The 21,373-nt window shown below is 40.2% G+C and overlaps 1 protein-coding gene and 1 pseudogene across 1 annotated transcript; one reads left to right on the top strand and one right to left on the bottom strand.

Moving 5' to 3' along the window:
* Positions 1–1,821: 1,821 nt before the first annotated feature.
* Positions 1,822–8,396, top strand: LOC117534500 (E3 ubiquitin-protein ligase TRIM21-like). Its single transcript, XM_034198707.1, has 2 exons — positions 1,822–1,921; positions 6,092–8,396. The coding sequence occupies exon 2, from the start codon at positions 6,096–6,098 to the stop codon at positions 7,737–7,739; it is 1,644 nt and encodes a 547-aa protein (XP_034054598.1). The 5' UTR covers positions 1,822–1,921; positions 6,092–6,095; the 3' UTR covers positions 7,740–8,396.
* Positions 8,397–9,069: 673 nt separating this feature from the next.
* LOC117534488 overlaps positions 9,070–21,373 on the bottom strand; it is a 47,079-nt pseudogene continuing 34,775 nt past the window's right edge.

Raw genomic sequence — 21,373 nt, 5'->3', positions numbered from 1 at the left:
ACCCGGCCCTTGACGACCGGCCGTTCTGTGGTTCTCCAGATTCTACAGATGGCCAGTCCGCCCCTGCTTGACTGTGTTCACGGGGAAGAGTTCTGTTAGTTTCCATTTGACCTTGGAATAAAGGAATTTTCTGTGGAATCTGCATTTCGCTCTACCCTGCCATAAAGAGAAATTAGAGTGTTTATGAATGTACTGTTTGTGTTTCATCGTCTCCTCTGACTCTCTACTGACACCAACAGGCTGAACCTGGTACTGCGCAGAGCAACAATTAAAAACAGGAGACTGTCAGTGTTTGACATTTGATTTTACTTTTAAAAAAAATGTACATTACAATTTAAGAAGAGCAATCATTTCATTTAAAAAACGTACACCTATGTATACAACGACACCAGTTTATAAAACCATTGTATCCGAAAGACAGCAGCCGACAGAAAAGTTCACAACGTTTCAGAAATAATTTGTTTCTAAATTTCAAATTTGCCAATTTCCTTCTATTCTTTACATTTTTCCTCGTAAGTGAATATTTATTTTAAAAGTTACGTTTTTGAGAAATACTTTACTCAAAAAGGGTCATAAGTACCAGTAACTCTTTTTTTTTACCGTCAAAAGTCATTCATTACCAAGAAAATCCATCTATAATGCAAACGATTTTTTTAAAAACTATTACAAATTATTGTGCAGCATTCATTTTGATTTACATTAGAAATGTCAACATAATGGATGTAGATTAAAAATATTGGGTTCAGCCCAGAAGGCGCGTTCACACCGCAGTACTTTCCCCACTTTAGTACCGATATAGTTCCGAAATGTTGCGTTCACACCAAAAAGAGCCGGAACTAAAATTAGTTAATGAGAACCTTTTTACCCCCTTTTCAGTCCCTGCTAGAGAGGACTCTTTAAAGTAGAGACACTACATACTGATATACACCTGAACATCAGCAGGAGAGGACTCTTTAAAGTAGAGACACTACATACTGATATACACCTGAACATCAGCAGGAGATTACTCTTTAAAGTAGAGACAGTGCATACTGATACACCTGACGTCCTCTTTAAAGTTCAGGGTCAGAAAAACAAGTTTCTTTCTAAACTCCTGGTTGATATTGTGTTTGTTTGTGTACCTGAGCGTCACTCTGCTCCTCTGAATCTCTGGCGGAGACTCGAGGTCTGCTCACGACCTCCTCGTTGCTCTCTGTGTCGGAGGTGTTGGGAGAATCGGCCAGATCCGGGAACTCGTCCCGTCTCTGGCCCCGGAAACGGATCCTTTCCAGATGTTTCCGCATGGTGGCCGCCGTTTAGCCGGTCGTTCTCTACCTGAACATGACTGCCGGCAGCACTGCAGACACTGAAGGAGGACAGGAACACATCATTATTAATATTGTTATTATTATATTTAAGTTCCTAGGATACATTTTGATATATTGCAACATAAATATACATTTGATTAACTACATATCAAATGTATGCGAGTCAACAATCACGTGACCCATTTTCAAGCCGTCTGTTCAGGGAGGAGGAAGTGTTTCACCAGCTGCTCTTAAACAGGGACCATAACACAGCGTTGTGAAATATAGCTATAAATCTCCAGATGTGTAAAGAGATGTTCTTTATGTATTGAGAACATATTCCTACTTATGCTCAATACACTATTTCAAAAGCCTCTTGGATCAGCTGTAAAATGCATCGTCACAAAGTTAAATAAAGCCTCAACAGTTCTTCCTCCACTCCCTCTTGGCAAACTGCCACTGAGAGGTGGAACCACACTGTAAGAGAAGAGTTTCCATTTCCCGGAAATCAAAGCTGTTATTTGTCTGAGCGACAGCAGAGCAGCAGCCGAGACACGTCTCTGTTTCTCTGAAGAAACACTCAACTGAATCCAGCAGCTTCTTCTCAACAACACAGCAGGACTCTGCAAACACTGGTGAGTTCACTACAGACACATCACTTACTACACATTTAGTCAAAGTTGGATTAAAATCAGAATCTGACTGTATTACATCCATTTGACCATATAAAGAATATTACACAATATAAATGTGTCAGTTAAGATAAAAACCTCAACATTTAAATTAGCAACAGCCACAAAACAACTGTAATGTAAACTCTGGTTACGTTGGGTTAGAGAGCATACAGCCTGTGACTACCCGATTTTCATCTCTGCCTGATTGCCTATATTGCACAGCTACATACGGCAACCCTAATAGGACATTAGACGTCTGCCCGATTTGCATTGCGCATGCGCGAGTCATAAACGTCTCAAATATCTCTAAAAAAATATTTTATGCAATTGTATTTCATTTGAAATTGAAATTCACAACAGTGTGTCCGCTAGACCAGGGCTGAGAGGGCGTCCACCCCGAGAGCGGGGGGGGTGCTTGAATTTTGACTTGAGCCGTCCCTTATAGATACTGTCTTTTTACGTTAGTGAGCCGGATCATTTGGCTCGGCTCTCTTACAGCGCCGTCTGTTTCGGCTCCCAAACGGCTCTTCATGTTACCACAGTTTACCACGGAGCCTCAGTTTCGCCGCTGCAAGGCTCTGGCGCTCGCAGCTCACGCGCGTGCTCCACTAAACCCCCCCCCCCCCCCCCCCCCCCCGCTCATGCGTCCAAATCACGCACGCTCCGTGTTGTCCTGTAGCAGGCACCTTCGATGTCGGGGAAACGATCTTCAATACTCCGAAAAGAATCCCACCAGACTCCTTTGCCCCTCCAACAGAGGGATGTCCTTTTTCCTTTTCGTCATTTCAAGCGATAAAAACTCTCGATCTTCTCTCGAATTATTAATATTTTTGGACGCCCTCGGCTCGAGTTCAGGGCGTCCCGAGCTGAATAAGGGAGTCAAATGACGTCAAGACGCCCCCCTGGGGGAAACGCTGATTCACAGTAAATATTTCTTCAGTATGATAGCTGTCTAACAGAAGTTAAATCCATTCCTCACTTATTCTGAGATTGTACTTAACCCAATAAAAGTAGTTGTTAAATAATAGTGAAGTCACATTGTAATAACATTAACTCATATCTCTCGTTCAGATTAATGTTGTTGGGTTTTTTGTGGTTTTTTTGTATGCTTTGCGAAACAAATGTCCTATGTGGGTTGCCGTATAGCTGTCCAATATGGCGGACAATCTCGCGCATGCGCAATGCAAATCGGGTAGTCACACAGCTAGCATTAGCTTATACTTATTTTCATATTTCCTGTATTTGAAAACATCTTTATAAATGACTCTATTAAACAAAGTAGAATCTAAATAGTAGATTTGTTCTGGACTGTCCAAAGCAAGGGATCTGGTGTTGTGTTACAAGTGTTGCTTATAAAAGGCATGACAATTACATATTTCATCTTATATCATTTGTACACACTGTGGTTAGCAGCCTTGAGCTTTGAACCTGTTTCTGTAGTAACTGCTGTCTGCCTTTTGAAGCTGATAACGTTTACTGTTTTTTAACAACTAGTATTAACTTCAGTGATGCTCAGCAGGAGGTTTCACTCCTCTGTTCAACAATGGCAAAATCCCCCAACAGCATTAGAGCTTACACATTGTGTTTCTTAGAGTTTAAACTGAATGCTGCTATGACTTTCCAGATTTCATTTGAACTTGAATTGTAATTCGTACAGACAAGAAACCTAAATGTGTTTGGTTGTCATTGGTCTACTCTACGTATGCAGTTTCTAACATAAAACGTTGGGGTAGTTTACATTTTCGGGTTCATAGTAGGACCAGGGGCGAATCTAGACAAATATTCATGGGGTGGCAGGAGAATTTCAGGGGTGGCATCCCCTGGCAGAAGTATATGCTGATTTAATCGCAGTCATATCAACAATTTTAACTTGGAAAGCCACAATATTGATATTTTAACTCAATAACATAGGTGACATTATTGTGGCACATCAGTAAAGCCTTACATATACATATATAAGGTGGCAGACATAATTTAATGAATTTTAACTGAACAATAACTGAATGAGTTGGTTTCACTCTTAGACCAGCAGGGTACATTAATTAACTGCCTCATCGATGTTTGTCTGTATGAATATGATAATATTAACAATCATATTATTCCCATCAGCTGTCAATCACTGTTATGATTCACATATTCAGTGTTATTATTAAATAAACTATATTTTTTGGAGGAGTTAATGATGAACGTTCCTCAAGATGCTTGCTCACCCTCCTTCAAATTTGAAAGACAAGTAATTACTATCATATATTAAAAGATTCAAAGGAACAGTTCAGCGCCCCACAACTTCATTGCAAACAGTTACAACCTTGACTTTACATCAGAAAGAACAAACATTAAAGAAGTGACTAACTGCATCAATTAGGGTTAAAAAACGTGTATTCAGCTAAAACATATGCATTACATCGCTGCAGTTATTATCCAGTGGAAAGCCCTTACCTACTGGCCTAGTTAAATCAAAGTGGTTACTTCTTTTTGGCTGGGCAGTGAAGTTTTACACACCGTCTTATTTGACTTTCTCATGACTTGAAACAGTTTTTTGGGGGCAGAACCCCACAAAGAAGAAACATATTATACACACGTAAGGTCATCATCTTAACAGTTTATTATTCTCATCGACTCATCCGTGAGCAGAGCATCAAGTTGGCATGCCTATAACAGCTGAATGTGGCGATTACCATCTTGTTCAGCAAAACGCCTCACAAAAGATTTAAAGCTATGGTGCGTTTTGATTCAATGCTGAGTACAGCCAAACTTGACAGGCTCTTCTCTGTCATTGTAGACCGCAAACAGTGGCGCCAGAGTATTTGTGTTGGGTAATCTATGGTAGAGCTAACCCATACAGTGGTGGGGCTCAAGTCAGTATTTGCAATGTAATTACATACACGCTCCCCTTGACAGTGAAACGCCACGCGTGAGGTTTAGATTATTTCCCTGTCTCAATCCAAATTGAACTGTATGAAATAAAAAGGCACATTTGTCTTGTAGTAAATAAAAAGGGCGACCTGAAGCCAATCCTGCAATTTCCCCACAAGTGAAAGAGTTGACATGCTGAAAACCCAACCCCTGCAGGGGGGTCTGAGGGGATTCTCCCCCAGGAGACTTTTTTAAATACTAACATAAAATACACATTCTGGTACTCTCTTGAGAAGAAAAATAAATAAATCTATTACTGCACGACATATTTAAAAAAATGAATGCCATTTTAGTTTTTTGTTACATGGTTCTGAAAGCTAAACTTGCTGCTCCTCACTGAAGAGAGAAGAGGCTGTGAATTACTTTACATTGTGGATAAGGGTGGATAGCCCCCATTGTTCTGTGTGTCAAAATGAAAGACAGCCCACACACACCTATCAATCATCAAACCGTGGGGTCTTATTTCATTACGTGTTGATTTCTATCAACACGTAATGTTGTATCGATGTAGAGATGTACTACAGCAAAAGTATTCTCCGTCGGGACTTCCTGCAACAACACCACGCCGTTATCGTGATTCTGATTGGCCAGAAGACATTATCAAAGATGTTCTATTGAGAAGACGATCACTACGTGACAAAAGTTTTGAAAACCGTTTCTAGTCTTCGGTATTTCCAGACAAGTGGCTGAAACCAATCTTACGAACTGCTGTCTGTGCAATTTACTCCGCGCGAGTTGGCGGACTTTATTTTGCTTACTTTAACATCATTGTTCATGGTGGGGCTAAGACATTTCTTGGTATGGCTGTAGCCTACCCCAGCCATACCCTGACCGCAAATACCTCATTCCTTCCGTCTACTTGGATCCGAAATGCTTCTCGTTTTGAGCTGTCCCCGGTTCAAATGAAATCGCCGCCAATCATATTTCCACGCTCGCGGCAGGGGGGGAAGGGTTACAAGGCTCGCGTCTTGTGCTGCATTCACTTGCACTCGGACATTAGAGATTTTCTCTCATAAATGTCCGATGAGCCACAACTTTTCTTTCAAAACAAAGCTGCCAAATGGGGTGGCAGCTGGGGTGGCAAGGCATTTTTCGGAGGTGGCAGCTGCCACCCCGTGCCACCCCGTAGAACCGCCACTGAGTAGGACTCTATGAACTGGCAAAGAGAGAATATGTAATTACAGTTGTGTTTTTTTCAAACTTTTGTCCCCAGAGAGACATGTCTGCTGCCAGCTGTCTGCTGACTGAAGATCAGTTTCTGTGCTCTATCTGTCTGGATGTGTTCACTGATCCAGTCGCCATACCATGTGGACACAACTTCTGTAAAGCCTGCATCTCTGAACACTGGGATAGAAATGTCCAATTAAAGTGTCCTAACTGTAATAAGCTATTTTCCCCAAGACCTGAGCTGCAGGTCAACACTTTCATCTCTGAGATGGCTGCTCAGTTCAGACAGTCAGCTCAACAGAAAGCCAGCAGCAGCAGTTCAGAGCAACACGTTGTCAAACCAGGAGAAGTTCCCTGTGACGTCTGCACTGGAACCAGACTGAAGGCCCTGAAGTCCTGCCTGGTGTGTCTGACCTCCTACTGTGAGACTCACCTGGAGCCTCATCTGAAAATGTCAGGTCTGAAAAGACATCAGCTGATCGACCCTGAAGAGAACCTGGAAAGCAGGATGTGTGTGAAGCACGATAAACTGCTGGAGCTGTTCTGTAAGACCGACCAGGTGTGTGTCTGCATGCTCTGCACTGTTTCAGAGCACAATACACATGATGTTGTTCCTCTGAAAGAAGGATATGAAGGAAAGAAGGCCGAGCTGGGGAAGACAGAGGCTGAAATTCAGCAGATGATCCAGAAGAGACGACTGAAGATCCAGGAGATGAATCGCTCAGTGGAGCTCAGTAAGGAAGGAGCAGCCAGAGAGATAGCAGATGGTGTTCAGGTCTTCACCGCTCTGAAGGAGTCTGTTGAGAGAAGCCAGGCCGAGCTCATCGACACCATCAAAGAGAAGCAGAGAGAGACAGAGGAACAGGCTGAAGGCTTCATCAAAGAGCTGGAACAGGAAGTCTCTGAGCTGAAGAAGAGAAGCTCTGAGGTGGAGCAGCTCTCACGCTCTAAAGACCAGCTCCACCTCCTCCAAAGCTTCACGTCCCTGAACGCTGCTCCACCCACCAAGAACTGGACAGGAGTCAGGGTCTGTCCACCTTCATATGAGGGGACTGTGGTGAGAGCTGTGACTCAGCTGGAGGAGACGCTCAGTAATCAGATGAAGAAGCTGCTTGAGGTGGAGCTGAAGAGGGTCCAGCAGTATGAGGTGGGGGTGACTCTTGATTCTGATACAGCACATCCCTATCTCATCCTGTCTGATGATGGAAAACAAGTGAATCATGGTGATGTGAGGAAGAATCTCCCAAAGAATCCAGAGAGATTTGACAAGTGTGCTAATGTCTTAGCAAAGCAGAGTTTCTCTTCAGGAAGATTTTATTACGAGGTTCAGGTTAAAGGAAAGACTGAGTGGGATTTAGGAGTGGCCAGAGAGTCGATCAACAGGAAGGGACATATCTCAGGGACTCCTCAGGATGGTTACTGGGTGATAGTGTTGAGGAATGGAAATGAGTACATAGCTCTTGCTGGTCCTTCAGTGCGTCTCTCTCTGAAGTCTCAGCCTGAGAAGGTGGGGGTGTTTGTGGATTATGAGGAGGGTCTGGTCTCCTTTTATGATGTTGATGCTGCAGCTCTGATCTACTCCTTCACTGGCTGCTGCTTCAAAGAGAAACTCTACCCATTCTTTGGTCCAAGTCTTAATGATGGTGGTAAAAACTCTGCCCCTCTGATCATCTCTCCTGTCAATCACACTGAGTAGAACAACCATTTGATTTTCTTCAGAAAGATTCACTCTCACTAAATGTAATCAATGTATTCAACTGGGGAAGTACATTGTACACATTGTTAATGTTTCAGAATCTGATCACATATGGTTCACCTTGATGAGACGCATAAAAACACATTAAATACTGATGAGTATGTTCTAATGTACTCTAGTTTATTCTACGGATTGCACTACCTGCCGTCATGACTTGAAGTGATCAGAAAACTATTTACTCAGAAATAAACGTTTACCACTTCTTTATATGTCAGGGGAACAAGAAAAGTATTTATTGTCTCAGAATTGTGTTTTCAAAAAGTGTTTCATACTTGCACACATTACTAGTGGAAGTAATGCACTTGTTTTTTAATAATTTTAAAAGGAAAAAATGATGGGTATATTTTAAAGGGGTCGATTCAGGATTCATGCTTTAATTACAGTATATTGGTAAAAAAATTATAAACAGTTACTTTGAAAATCAACAATACCTGATCATTAAACATTAGGCTGCAGTGGTTTAACAAATGAGGGAAATTTAAATGTTACATCTCAGCTGTCTGTTGTGTTGTGTTAATTGTATTTCGTCCACCTCTCTGCACACTGCTTGTAAAGTTTGAACAAAGCCTCAATGGATTAAAAAAAAGGAACAAAGAATGTTATTTTTGTGTTTTTTTAAATGTACTAACTGAAGTACAGTTTTCACTAGTTCTCAACTTAGGGAAAGTATTTTAAAACAATTTACTTAACCATTTCCATTTCTACTTAACTACGTGTGTCTGATAGATTTGGTTCTTCTGAAGCTTTATAAACTATGTAAAACCCTCTTGGATCAGCTGATCATAGATATTAAGATTGCTGTATAGGTTTGTTAGAAATAAGGCCATCAACTGGTTAGCTTAGCTTAGCATAAAGACTGGAAACAGAGGAAGACAAAGCCAGCCCGTCCAAAGGTTACAAAATCCACCTATCAGCAGCTCTGAATCCAGTTTGTTTAATCCATACCAAATCAGAGGAGTAAAAACATCAATACGACGTTTAACAGGGGATTATGGGTCGGGCTATTTCTTGACTGGGACCAAAACAAGTTGCCAAATTGTTTTTACATTTCAGTTTTTGTACAGAGATATATTAAGTACACTTAAATGTGTATTTTGTCACTCACTATTTCTCCCCTTTTCCTAGTATATATGCTAAACTAAGCTAATCTAAGTGTCTGATGGCTGCAGCCTGTGTCAGTGTGAGCGGTCTGACTGGTTGGACTGCTTCTAATGATTATGATCTCATTCCTCACCTTGAACACACTCCAGCACTGCCTGTACAGGTGAGACTAACTGACTGCAAACGTCCCGTCTGACTGGGAGATAAATAAAGGGTTTTTTAAATATCAAAATTGCATGAAATATGCTTATAAAGTTTACTTGATTATTGCCCTGTTTAGAAGATGGAGCTTATCATTTGAAATGTCATTATTTTTAAAGAGGTGGATGGTGAATAATATTACAATTAAAAAATGTTTCACTCACATCATGACTTTGTTTTTATTACAGTACACGTTTTCTGAAATGTTATCTTTAAATATACTAACGCATACAGAAACAGCACAGAAATGTGTACATTGGTTAAAGCCAGGATCAAATTATTGTTTTATTGTCGACTTATTAGAGTCAAAGGTTTTTACAGAGGGGAGTTTTGATATGGGTTTGTACCACTACATAAATCCAGAAAAACTGTCAGCAGCCTTTAAGAGAAATCTATTCTCCACATGTTTTTGAGGGAAACAGATGTTATAATCCTTAACGCAATCATCAATAATCAGTCTATACATCTGGCTATTGATGATATATGAACAAACCACTCAGAGTACAGATGGGACTGAAACTCATTTTGAGGTAGGAATTAAAATAGCCCAAACTTTCAAAACTGACAACCAATGAAAAAAACAATGTTTTACAACAACAGTGTCTCGCCTCAATGGTGACGTACCTTCACCTGTTAGCGACACAGTAATTACGTTTAAAGAATATTAACTAATTCATATGACCACTTTTTGTATTAGATTCTAATTTAATCTGGCATTATTTAATGATAACATAGTAAGGAATCAAAATAGCCCAACCTTTCAAAACTGTCAACAAATGGTGACGTACCTTCACCTGTTAGCGACACAATGCTTGAATAGCACGTTCTCTCTAATAGGGAGTTGGCTCAAGGACTAAGAGGTAAGGGCAGTGTCTGCAAGATTCAAGACAACCTGTCTGCACTGAGTAAACAAAAATATGCTATGAGACAGTGAACAAGTGGGCAATCTCATAGTACGTCCCAACACACAGATATCTGTCTAAGAATACCTCAGTTGTACTGTGTGAATGAGGTCAAAGGCCATGTTATATTTCAATGTGTGTTCATTGAATTATAGTGGAAGTAGTGTTTCATATGAGGGGCCGTACAGGCCGTAATCCATACTGGTCCTCTCACACACATACATTATCCTTTTACATACGTTCATGCATTTTCATTCTCACACACATATATTTCAACGCACACATTCATACATTGTCACTCTCATATTCATACATTTTGCTCTTATGTACATTCATTCAATGTTTACATTTAATATTATAATAGTATATGCATGTCTGAAGACAATATATGTATGCAAGAGAAGAATGTATGTATGTGTGAGAGAAAGTATAGTGGAAACGGAAGGAGTATAGTTGAAACGGAAGCATTATCTTGCTGTGATTGGCTCAGAAGGCCGAGCGAGGCGGGCTCATGTTCAGAACTTCGGATTCAAATCAACATGATGGAGGGAGATGAATCTGTGTATCTTGACTTCACTGTGTTCACGGGGAAGAGTTCTGTTAGTTTCCATTTGACTTTGGAATAAAGGAATTTTCTGTGGAATCTGCATTTCGCTCTACCCTGCCATAAAGAGAAATTAGAGTGTTTATGAATGTACTGTTTGTGTTTCATCGTCTCCTCTGACTCTCTACTGACACCAACAGGCTGAACGTGGTACTGCGCAAAGCAACAATTAAAAACAGGAGACTGTCAGTGTTTGACATCTGATTTTACTTAAAAAATGTACATTACAATTTAAGAAGAGCAATCATTTCATTTAAAAAACGTACACCTATGTATACAACGACACCAGTTTATAAAACCATTGTATCCGAAAGACAGCAGCCGACAGAAAGGACACAGTTTGTTTTTCTGTCAAATGTGCAACTTTTTCATTGAAATAAAGGGAATTTAACGTCAAATAAAATATTTAAACGCTGGATTAAAAGCTTTCAGACTGAAAATACAAATAGAGACATGATTTAAACATAGCTGCATTAGCTGGGTAACAGACACTTAATCAAGCTGCAAAAAAATATAATTTAAGAAGCCTTACTAGTGTTAGAGTAAAAATAAACATGGGCTACATGTTGATGGGTATAAGAATGTTGTCAAAATAAACTTATTTTTTTACTTATCGGCTCATTTAGGTCAGATTGATAGGAAATTGAGCTTTGTACAAAGTCAAAAAAGAAAAGCTGAACTACGACTTTGTGTTGTTTTAACTTGTTTAGCTTTAGCCAATTAGCTCGGACTGGAGAAGCTAAAGTTAATCAGATCAGAAAAAACCTTGAATATTTATAGATATGTTAATATTAATATGTTTTAGCTTCTTTTGAACATCCTAGCTATAGGAAAATATAACTTAACTGTTATTTAAAAAAGGTTTTAGGTCAGCTCCAGTTGTTTAGCTTTAGCCGATTAGCTAGTGTTAAAGAGGCTAAAGCTAACAATCCCCTTATTGTTTTTATTACAACATACATTTATTTAAGCCTCTTAATTTATCTCTCAGCTAAAGTAGAATATATCTTAACAGTGATAAAAAAAAGAAAAGCGGCCCAGGTCAACGATTCAATCGGTTAGCTTGTCGATTAGCATCAAGCTAGGAGATGAAGTTCAAAGAAATGGACAGAAATGTTATATTTAAAAAAAATAAAAGCCCCCCTGCGGTCGATGTTGTGGTTTCATTAAGTCTTTCAGCACATTCATATAGAAACAAACAGTGTCCGCCACCACATTAAAAACCCAACATACTATAATACAAACTGGCTGTAAGGCTTAGTACAACACAGAGTTACATAACGTTATAAATCCCTGAAGATATGATGTAAAGTGGTTCAAACACGGAGAGTACAAACATTTCTCATTAATACCAGAACATGTAATATGTTCATATTTCAGCACTAACACATTGTGAAGATGTTCAAGTATAATATTCATGATGTAGTGTAAAGACACTAAAGGAAATAAGTCCGATTTTAGGGTTTTAAACGGCTCATTAGAACAAAAAGGTGATTTTCATAACTCAAAGTGGGTCAAAATGTTATTTTTTGTACCAAGTACTGAACTGTAACGACCAAATAACAAGAAATATTTAAAGCCAACTTTTATGGATTATATATAAACCATTTAAAGTGCAAACATTTCAGGAATAATGCTGTTGTTAGTCTCAAAGATGGTGATTTCCTACTATCCTTTGCTTTTTGAATCATACTAAAGGGAATATTTAAGTTTAAAGTTAAGTTTGGGAGAGATCTTTAACTCAAAGAGGGACATAAAGTCCTTTTTCATACCATGATTTATTGCATCAATGGCTAGTAATAATTTTCTGATAATACATTTATCATTTTAAGAAACTTTTCATGCAAACATTTCAGAAATATTTTGTTTCTTAATCTCAAATTTGCCAATTTCCTTCTATTCTTTACATTTTATCGTCGTAAGTGAATATTTATTTTAAAAGTTACGTTTTTGAGAGATACTTAAAGGTGGGGTAGGTAATTTTGGAGAAACCAGCTCGAGTGCGCTAGAATTTGAAAATACACAGCCGGAAACAATCTGCCCCTTCCTTCAGACTTCCTCACAGAGCCCCTCCTCCAACACACACGAACGCGCACATGACCAATGAGGGCACGAGATAAGTTTGTGCACAGATGGAAGGCTGACAGGCAGGTAGGCCATCCAGTTATTTTAGCCGGGCCGGCTCAAATGATTGGTCGTGCTTTTTACAGTACGGCTTCCACAGATGATGTTTTTTTATGGATTTTTTATCAAAGAATTTAAGATATTCATTGCTATCGGGATGTTAAGAGCATTCCATGCAATATAACAAAAAGTGTATCTCGATCCGGTTTCTCAAACCTACATACCCTACCTTTAACTCAAAAAGGGTCATAAGTACCAGTAACTCTTTTTTTAACCGTCAAAAGTCATTCATTACCAAGAAAATCCATATATAATTAAAACCATTTTTAAAAAACTATAAAAAATGATTGTGCAGCATTCATTTTGATTTACAATTAGAAATGTCAACATAACGGATGTAGATTCAAAATATCTGTTACTACGGTGGCCCTGAAGTGCAAGACACAACAGCATTTCACAAAACGCCACAGCATTTCACAAACACAACAGCATTTCAGAAAACACAACAGCATTTCACAAAACGCCACAGCATTTCACAAACACAACAGCATTTCAGAAAACACAACAGCATTTCACAAAACACAACAGCATTTCAGAAAACACAACAGCATTTCACAAAACACCACAGCATTTCACAAAACACCACAGCATTTCACAAAACACAACAGCATTTCACAAAACACCACAGCATTTCAGAAAACACAACAGCATTTCAGAAAACACCGCAGCATTTCACAAACACAACAGCATTTCACAAAACACAACAGCATTTCACAAAACACCACAGCATTTCACAAAACACAACAGCATTTCAGAAAACACCGCAGCATTTCACATTGGACGGAAAGGGTATTCCTTAGGGAGAACACTTCTTGTTTGTGATTGGACAGAGCCAGCCATAGAAGCACTGCTGTGATTGGTTGTTTTTGCTGCCAGTCAAGAAATTACGCTTCGTGATTGGCCCAACACATCAGCCGTTAGCTGTTAGTACACACTCAGAGCTCACAGCTCCTCATATCTGTTCAGAAACTGGACAAAAGTTAAACATATACAAAACACAGACTGTCTGTGTCATGGCGAATACAGTCGCTGCTTTAGTTATGTCTGGATGACGTTGTTGGTGAGTGTGGACGGAGCAGCAACAGGTTCGTTTAGCCTGATCGATCCGATTCCGATAGGATTTACATGGAGATACGGCCCGCCCCCTCTCCAGCGTCTTGTTTGAATGACAGGAGTAAACACAGAATTAATGCTTTATTCATTCATGGTTTTTAAGGGGCTTATCTCCATGTACATACTATGGTAGACCACCCAATATTCGCATCGCTCTAATCGCTCGAGTTTCACCGCGGCTGTCAGCTGTGTTTGGTCCTGTCATTCAAACAAGAGGCGCTGAGAGGGGGCGGGGCGTATCTCCATGTAAATCCTATGGGAGATACCAACTACAACAAAATGAACATATTTGACCGTAATTTAATTGTAATACACGTTTCAAAGTGATGCCGAAGTAACTACATACTGATAACGGTTAGCAAAAACCATGAATTAACGCTTTGACAAGTCTGCAGATAAGACGGCAGGCGAAAAGCTTTTCAAATGCGTGTTTTCTGAATGGAATCGGATCCATCAGGCTAAACTAACCTGTTGCTGCTCCGTCCACACTCACAACAACGTCATACAGACATAAATAAAGCAGCGACTGTATTCGCCATGACACAGACAGTCTGTGGTTTGTACATGTTTAACTTTTGTCCAGTTTCTGAACAGATTACATTACATTACATTGCATTTAGCTGACGCTTTTATCCAAAGCGACTTACAATAAGTGCGTTCGTCCAACAAAATACAACTTGAAGAAAACAGAATCATATAAGTACATCAGGTTTCATAGAGCAAAAACATTTCAAGTGCTACTCAACTGGCTTTAGAAAAGCCAGTCCTTTATTAGTATAAAAGTGCTTCGTTAATGAGGAGCTGTGAGCTCTGAGTGTGTGCTAACGGCTGATGTGTTGGGACCGGTTGGGACATGTTGCGCTGTCGGGTGCTGACCAATCACGAAGCGTCATTTCTTGACTGGCAGCAAAAACAACCAATCACAGCAGTGCTTCTCTTGCTGGCTCTGTCCAATCACAAACAATAAGTGTTCTCCCTAAAGGAATACCCTTTCCGTCCAATGTGAAATGCTGTGGTGTTTTCTGAAATGCTGTGGTGTCTTGCACTTCAGGGCCACCGTATGTTACAGCCCATAGACTGTATCTATGGTACAGCCGTATTATACGCGGTGATTAAGACGTGACTGTTTGAAGGAAATGTAATTCACATTAATTTATCAAGGGAGAACTCGCCTCAATATCCTTACGCCTTCTGGACATATTTGTTATATGCAGGACATTATTCCAGAGATAAATACCGGACATAATTGAGGATTTATCAATTAATTAGCACTAAAAATGTACCTTATTGTTTCCTGTTTTGTGGGAACTTGTTTAAGAAGTCATTGGTGACAAAAAAACAGCGATTTAACGTCACCGGATTATTTAAAAACTGGTTAATTAACAGTATGACAGTCCCATGGCGTGTGTGTGTGTGTGTGTGTGTGTGTGTGTGTGTGTGTGTGGTGTGTGTGTGTGTGTGTGTGTGTGTGTGTGTGTGTGTGTGTGTGGTGTGTGTGTGTGTGTGTGTGTGTGTGTGTGTGTGTGTGTGTGTGTGTGTGCGGCAGCCTGGTGAAGGTGTTACTACGCCTCCGGTTTGATGGCTGTTGCCCGCGGAAACGATTTTCGTGTGCTGGTTAAAGATGGGCGTCAAGGCCTCGTCTCTGTGGATCATCGCGCCGAACACCATCGGCTGCACAAGACAGGAAGTGAGGTACATTCAGATACTAATACTTTTACATAACATGTAATCTATCAATTAAATGTATTTATACAATTATACCTGGGGGAGCACAGGGATTGAACCCTAACCCAAGGGAAAGACCCCAGAAAGGTGTGTGCGTAGCCTACTCATAATGCGCAAGGCTTGAGTAATTTTTACTGTTGGGACTCGGGTTTGAGTCCAGCATGATCTTTTTTGTTATTTTCATGTCGATGGACACTGCATACAGGGGCGCCGTAAGGGGGTGAAAAGTTAGGACGATTCTAAGGGCCCGTGACTGACAGGGGCCCCAAAATGTTCAGAACATTAAGAAAAAAAATGTAAGTAACCTTTCATCAATCCTCAATAATTAACATTAATATAGCGTTATATTGATAAATTACTCACTAAACTTACGATTCATTTAACTTATTTTCTTCCAAAAGTTAATTACCCAAAGCCTCTGTACACCCCCTTCTATTTACGTGTAATGGTTTGGTCCTGCCTCCAAACGCGGTGCTGCACCGGCACTTGCAGAGAGTGAAAGCATGTGAGGAGGGATGCTAGTACTTAGCCTACATACGTGTGTTGTACCATGTTTCAACGACCAACAAAGTCAGGCTCTAAGAAAAGAAGAGAAAGAAAAGAAGACAAGAGAGAGGGACTAAAGGGCGACAATATGTCACCAAGTTTTTCAAGAGAAAAGGTGGGTGTGGTCCATGAGTGGTGGAAATGAGTCTGTTAGCTAATGTTTTTTTGTTTACTAAGCTGACATTAAGTACTGTTAATATCTTTACAGAAAATTCAGAGGTCTTTAATTTCACTGCTCTTTTAGCTGACATTTAAAGGTATGGTAGGTAATACACTTCAGATACACTTGTTGTTATATTCCATGGAATGCTCTTAACATCCGATAGCAATGAATACATTAAATGCTTTGACAATAAATACGTACAAAAATATCATCTGTGGAAGCCGTGGCGCTGTAAAAAGCACGACCAATCATCTGAGCCGGCCCGGCTAAAGTAACTGGATGGCCTACCTGCCTGTCAGCCTTCCATCTGTGCACACACTTATCTCGTGCCCTCATTGGTCATGTGTGCGTTCGTGTGTGTTGGAGGAGGGGCTCTGTAAGGAACTCTGAAGGAAGGGGCAGAATTTTTTCGGTTGTGTACTTTCAAATTCTGGCGCACTCGAGCTGGTTTCTCCATTCTTACCTACCCTTTAATAAATGCAGGCACATTTTTAGCGCCTATTCATACTAAATCAGTTGTCCCTCCCCCTGGTGCCAGGTCCAACAGATCCATCTTTAGGCTCAGCAGCCCTGTCCCCCATAAGGCTGAACCTAAACCAGCTTTTCTCCAAACTGAAGGAGGTGAGCAGCATGGTGTTGAATGCCACTTAACATATCTGAAGGGAGACTGGAATACAAAAAATATATATATAACAAAAAGCTAACATCTAATTTAAATTATACATTTCAAACACAGTATTTCCCCACATAGCCAATGATCTATATAAAACAAAAAACTGCTTTTAGTCTATTTAGGATGATGGACAGTTTGAAGCATTGAGTGATCAGTCTGTAAACAAAATGTTAATCACCGACATTTTGGCTATGATATTAATACTAATGTTATTATATTAAAGCAGGGGTGGGGAACCTCCGGCCCCCCGGGCCATATATACGGACTGCTAGACCATTTGGTACGGCCCTCGAGGTAATTTATAAACAAAGTGGCCTGTGCCTGGTGGTGGGGCCCAATGTGATATATTTTCAGGGGGCCCAAAATCCCTGGCGGCGCCCCTGACTGCATAGTATGTAGTTTGAATAGAGGATTCCTAATATTGTTTGCCGAGACCAACATTAATGACCCATCAGCATTTAAGTCTAAGTATCCCTGCACATGCAGCAATGACATTTCTGCTGCTATCTTTGCAAAACGAGTTAACAGTCACATCTTATCTGGATGAGTGCTGCAGAATACCGCTTTGATAAGGGATACATGTGTGTGTAGTCTTTCATATTAAAGATGATCGCTGGTAGATAGCCACAGAAGTCGTAACACAGTTTAACCTGGGTGGATCGCCGTTTACCTGAACGGGTCAGTTTAACACAGATGAAGACTTCTCCACGCTGCTTTCAAACTGTGAGTAAACAACGTGTGCTTCACTTGGAGGCTGTCTGAAGGTATACACATGTCTCAGATGGACTTGGTATCACATTAAGAATGATATTCAGTAATAAGTCTGGCAACAATAGCTGGTTTAAATGATTTATTGGAGTTTGCAATGTTTTGAACAGACATCCCCTGTCAACTCGTTTTTCTTTTTGTAGTCCTCGCTGTTCACGTCCGGATATCGCCATCGTAACCACAACCTCACACACTGGTACTGAATGTGCATCAAAGTCTTCCTACCGAGCCAAATACACCAAAAGATTTATGTAAACGACAGAAGAAGCGATCGCAATGTGTATTTCAGTCGAAGGCCACGCCTCCACATCTGTGCCCGTTGATCGGGAAACCAGTTAATCCGGAACACCGGCAGCACTGCAGAGACTGAAGGAGGAAAGGAACACATCATTATTATTGTTATTATTATATTTAAGTTCCTAGGATACATTTTGATATATTGCAACATAAATATACATTTGTTTAACTACATATCAAAGAATACAACTGAACAGAATCAACATCAGTTCCTCTGACACACGTTAAAGCTGTAGTTTGTCCAAAAGCCCCTAAAACTACAGGTGAATAAAAATGAATCTGACTGTAATAGAAACTAAAGACTGACCTGAATGCGAGTCAACAATCACGTGACCCATTTTCAAACAGTCTGTTCAGGGAGGAGGACATGTTTCACCAGCTGCTCTTAAACAGGGACCATAACACAGCGTTGTGAAATATAGCTATGAATCTCCAGATGTGTAAAGAGATGTTCTTTATGTATTGAGAAAATATTCCTACTTATGCTCAATACACTATTTAAAAAGCCTCTTGGATCAGCTGTAAAATGCATCGTCACAAAGTTAAATAACAAGCCTCAACAGTTCTTCCTCCACTCCCTCTTGGCAAACTGCCACTGAGAGGTTAAACCACATTGTAAGAGAAGAGTTTCCATTTCCCGGAAATGAAAGCTGTTGTTTGTCTGAGCGACAGCAGAGCAGCAGCCGAGACAAGTCTCTGTTTCTCTGAAGAAACACTCAACTGAATCCAGCAGCTTCTTCTCAACAACACAGCAGGACTCTGCAAACACTGGTGAGTTCACTACAGACACATCACTTACTAAACATTTAGTAAAAGTTGGATTAAAATCTGAATCTGACTGTATTACATCCATTTGACCATATAAAGAATATTACACAACATAAATGTATAAAAGTTAAGATAAAAACCTCAACATTTACACATTAGCCACAAATGTATAATGTAAACTCTGGTTAAGTTAGGTTAGACAGAATACAGTCAAAGCTAGCATTAGCTTATACTTATTTTCATATTTCCTGTATTTGAATAACATCTTTATAATTGACTTTATTAAACAAAGTAGTATCTAAATAGTAGATTTGTTCTGGACTGTCCAAAGCAAGGGATCTGGTGTTATGTTACAAGTGTTGCTTATAAAAGGCATGACAATTACATATTTCATCTTATATCATTTGTACACACTGTGGTTAGTAGCCTTGAGCTTTGAACCTGTTTCTGTAGTAACTGCTGTCTGCCTTTTGAAGCTGATAACGTTTACTGTTTTTTAACAACTAGTATTAACTTCAGTGATGCTCAGCAGGAGGTTTCACTCCTCTGTTCAACAATGGCAAAATCCCCCAACAGTATTAGAGCTTACACATTGTGTTTCTTAGAGTTTAATCTGAATGCTGCTATGATTTTCCAGATTTCAATTGAACTTGAATTGTAATTCTTACAGACAAAAAACCTAAATGTTTTTGGTTGTTTTGGTCTATGTATGTCATTTCTAACATAAAAACGTTGGGGTAGTTTACATTTCCGGGTTCATAGTAGAACTCTATGAACTGTCAAATAGAGAATATGTAATTACTAGGAATGTAACGATATATCGAATATCGCGATATTGCGGTAAATAAAAGTCTCAATACCGTCGTGAGACTGACAAAATCTACCAGACCTTTATTTAACCAGGTGGTCCTATTGAGATCATCGATCTCTTTTTCAAGGGAGACCTGTCCAACATGGCAGCAAGTAGGTTACAACATGAACATAAAACAACAGATAACACAAAAGGACATCGTATTTACAGGGCTACATGTACACACCTAGAGACATTGACAAGTACCAACAGTATATTTATATCTCGCCCTGTCAATAAGCCTCACCTTCTTGGCAAACACTGTATTGTTTTTGAAGTGGTGGAAAGACAAGGCACAGTTTGACCCACTGCTGTCACCCATGGCCAAAGCATATCTCTCTGTCCCAGCAACATCAGTACCAAGCAAGAGAGTTGTTTCCACAGCAGGGGATTTTGTAAACGCCCAAACATCCCAGCTTCTACCTGGAAATGTGGACATGCTCATATTCCTAAAAGATAACCTTGATGACGCTGAGTGAGTGAGTTAGAGTTGAGTTACTTGAAAAACTAAAGTGAAACTTGATTTATTCTATTGCACGGTCTGATTATTATAATGTTGACACTTTAAAATACTACTATCCTATAAAATGCCGTACAAATCAGATTTATTATTTAATAAAGAAAAAAGAAAAAAAAAGATTCACATTTATTTTCTTTCTTTTTCAATATCGCGATAAATATCGTACCGTGGACTTTTTATCGCGATATTATCGTACCGTGAGTTTTTGGTATCGTTACATCCCTAGTAATTACAGTTGTGTTTTTTTTCAAACTTTGGTCCCCAGAGAGACATGTCTGCTGCCAGCTGTCTGCTGACTGAAGATCAGTTTCTGTGCTCCATCTGTCTGGATGTGTTCACTGATCCAGTCACCATACCATGTGGACACAACTTCTGTAAAGCCTGCATCTCTGAACACTGGGATAGAAATGTCCCGAGTCAGTGTCCCAACTGCAAAGACGTTTTTAACATAAAGCCTGAGCTGCGGGTCAACACGTTCATCTCTGAGATGGCTGCTCAGTTCAGACAGTCAGCTCAACAGAAAGCCAGAAGCAGCAGCTCAGAGCAACACGTTGTCAAACCAGAAGAAGTTCCCTGTGACGTCTGCACTGGAACCAGACTGAAGGCCCTGAAGTCCTGCCTGGTGTGTCTGGCCTCCTACTGTGAGACTCACCTGGAGCCTCATCTGAAAAATGCAGGTTTCAAAAGACATCAGCTGATCGACCCTGAGGAGAACCTGGAAAGCAGGATGTGTGTGAAGCACGATAAACTGCTGGAGCTGTTCTGTCAGACCGACCAGGTGTGTGTCTGCATGCTCTGCTCCTTTTCAGACCACAAGACACATGATGTTGTTCCTCTGAAAGAAGGATATGAAGGAAAGAAGGCTGAGCTGGGGAAGACAGAGGCTGAAATTCAGCAGATGATCCAGAAGAGACGACTGAAGATTCAGGAGATTAATCGCTCAGTAGAGCTCAGTAAGGAAGGAGCAGACAGAGAGATAGCAGATGGTGTTCAGGTCTTCACCGCTCTGAAGGAGTCTGTTGAGAGAAGCCAGGCCGAGCTCATCGACACCATCAAAGAGAAGCAGAGAGAGACAGAGGTACAGGCTGAAGGCTTTCATCAAAGAGCTGGAACAGGAAATCTCTGAGCTGAAGAAGAGAAGCTCTGAGGTGGAGCAGCTCTC

This window comes from Gymnodraco acuticeps, unplaced genomic scaffold (assembly GCF_902827175.1).
Source record: "Gymnodraco acuticeps unplaced genomic scaffold, fGymAcu1.1, whole genome shotgun sequence".
Taxonomy (NCBI): domain Eukaryota; kingdom Metazoa; phylum Chordata; class Actinopteri; order Perciformes; family Bathydraconidae; genus Gymnodraco; species Gymnodraco acuticeps.
Note: the sequence above shows the minus strand (reverse complement) of the source record. Positions and strands in the feature narration are given on the sequence as shown.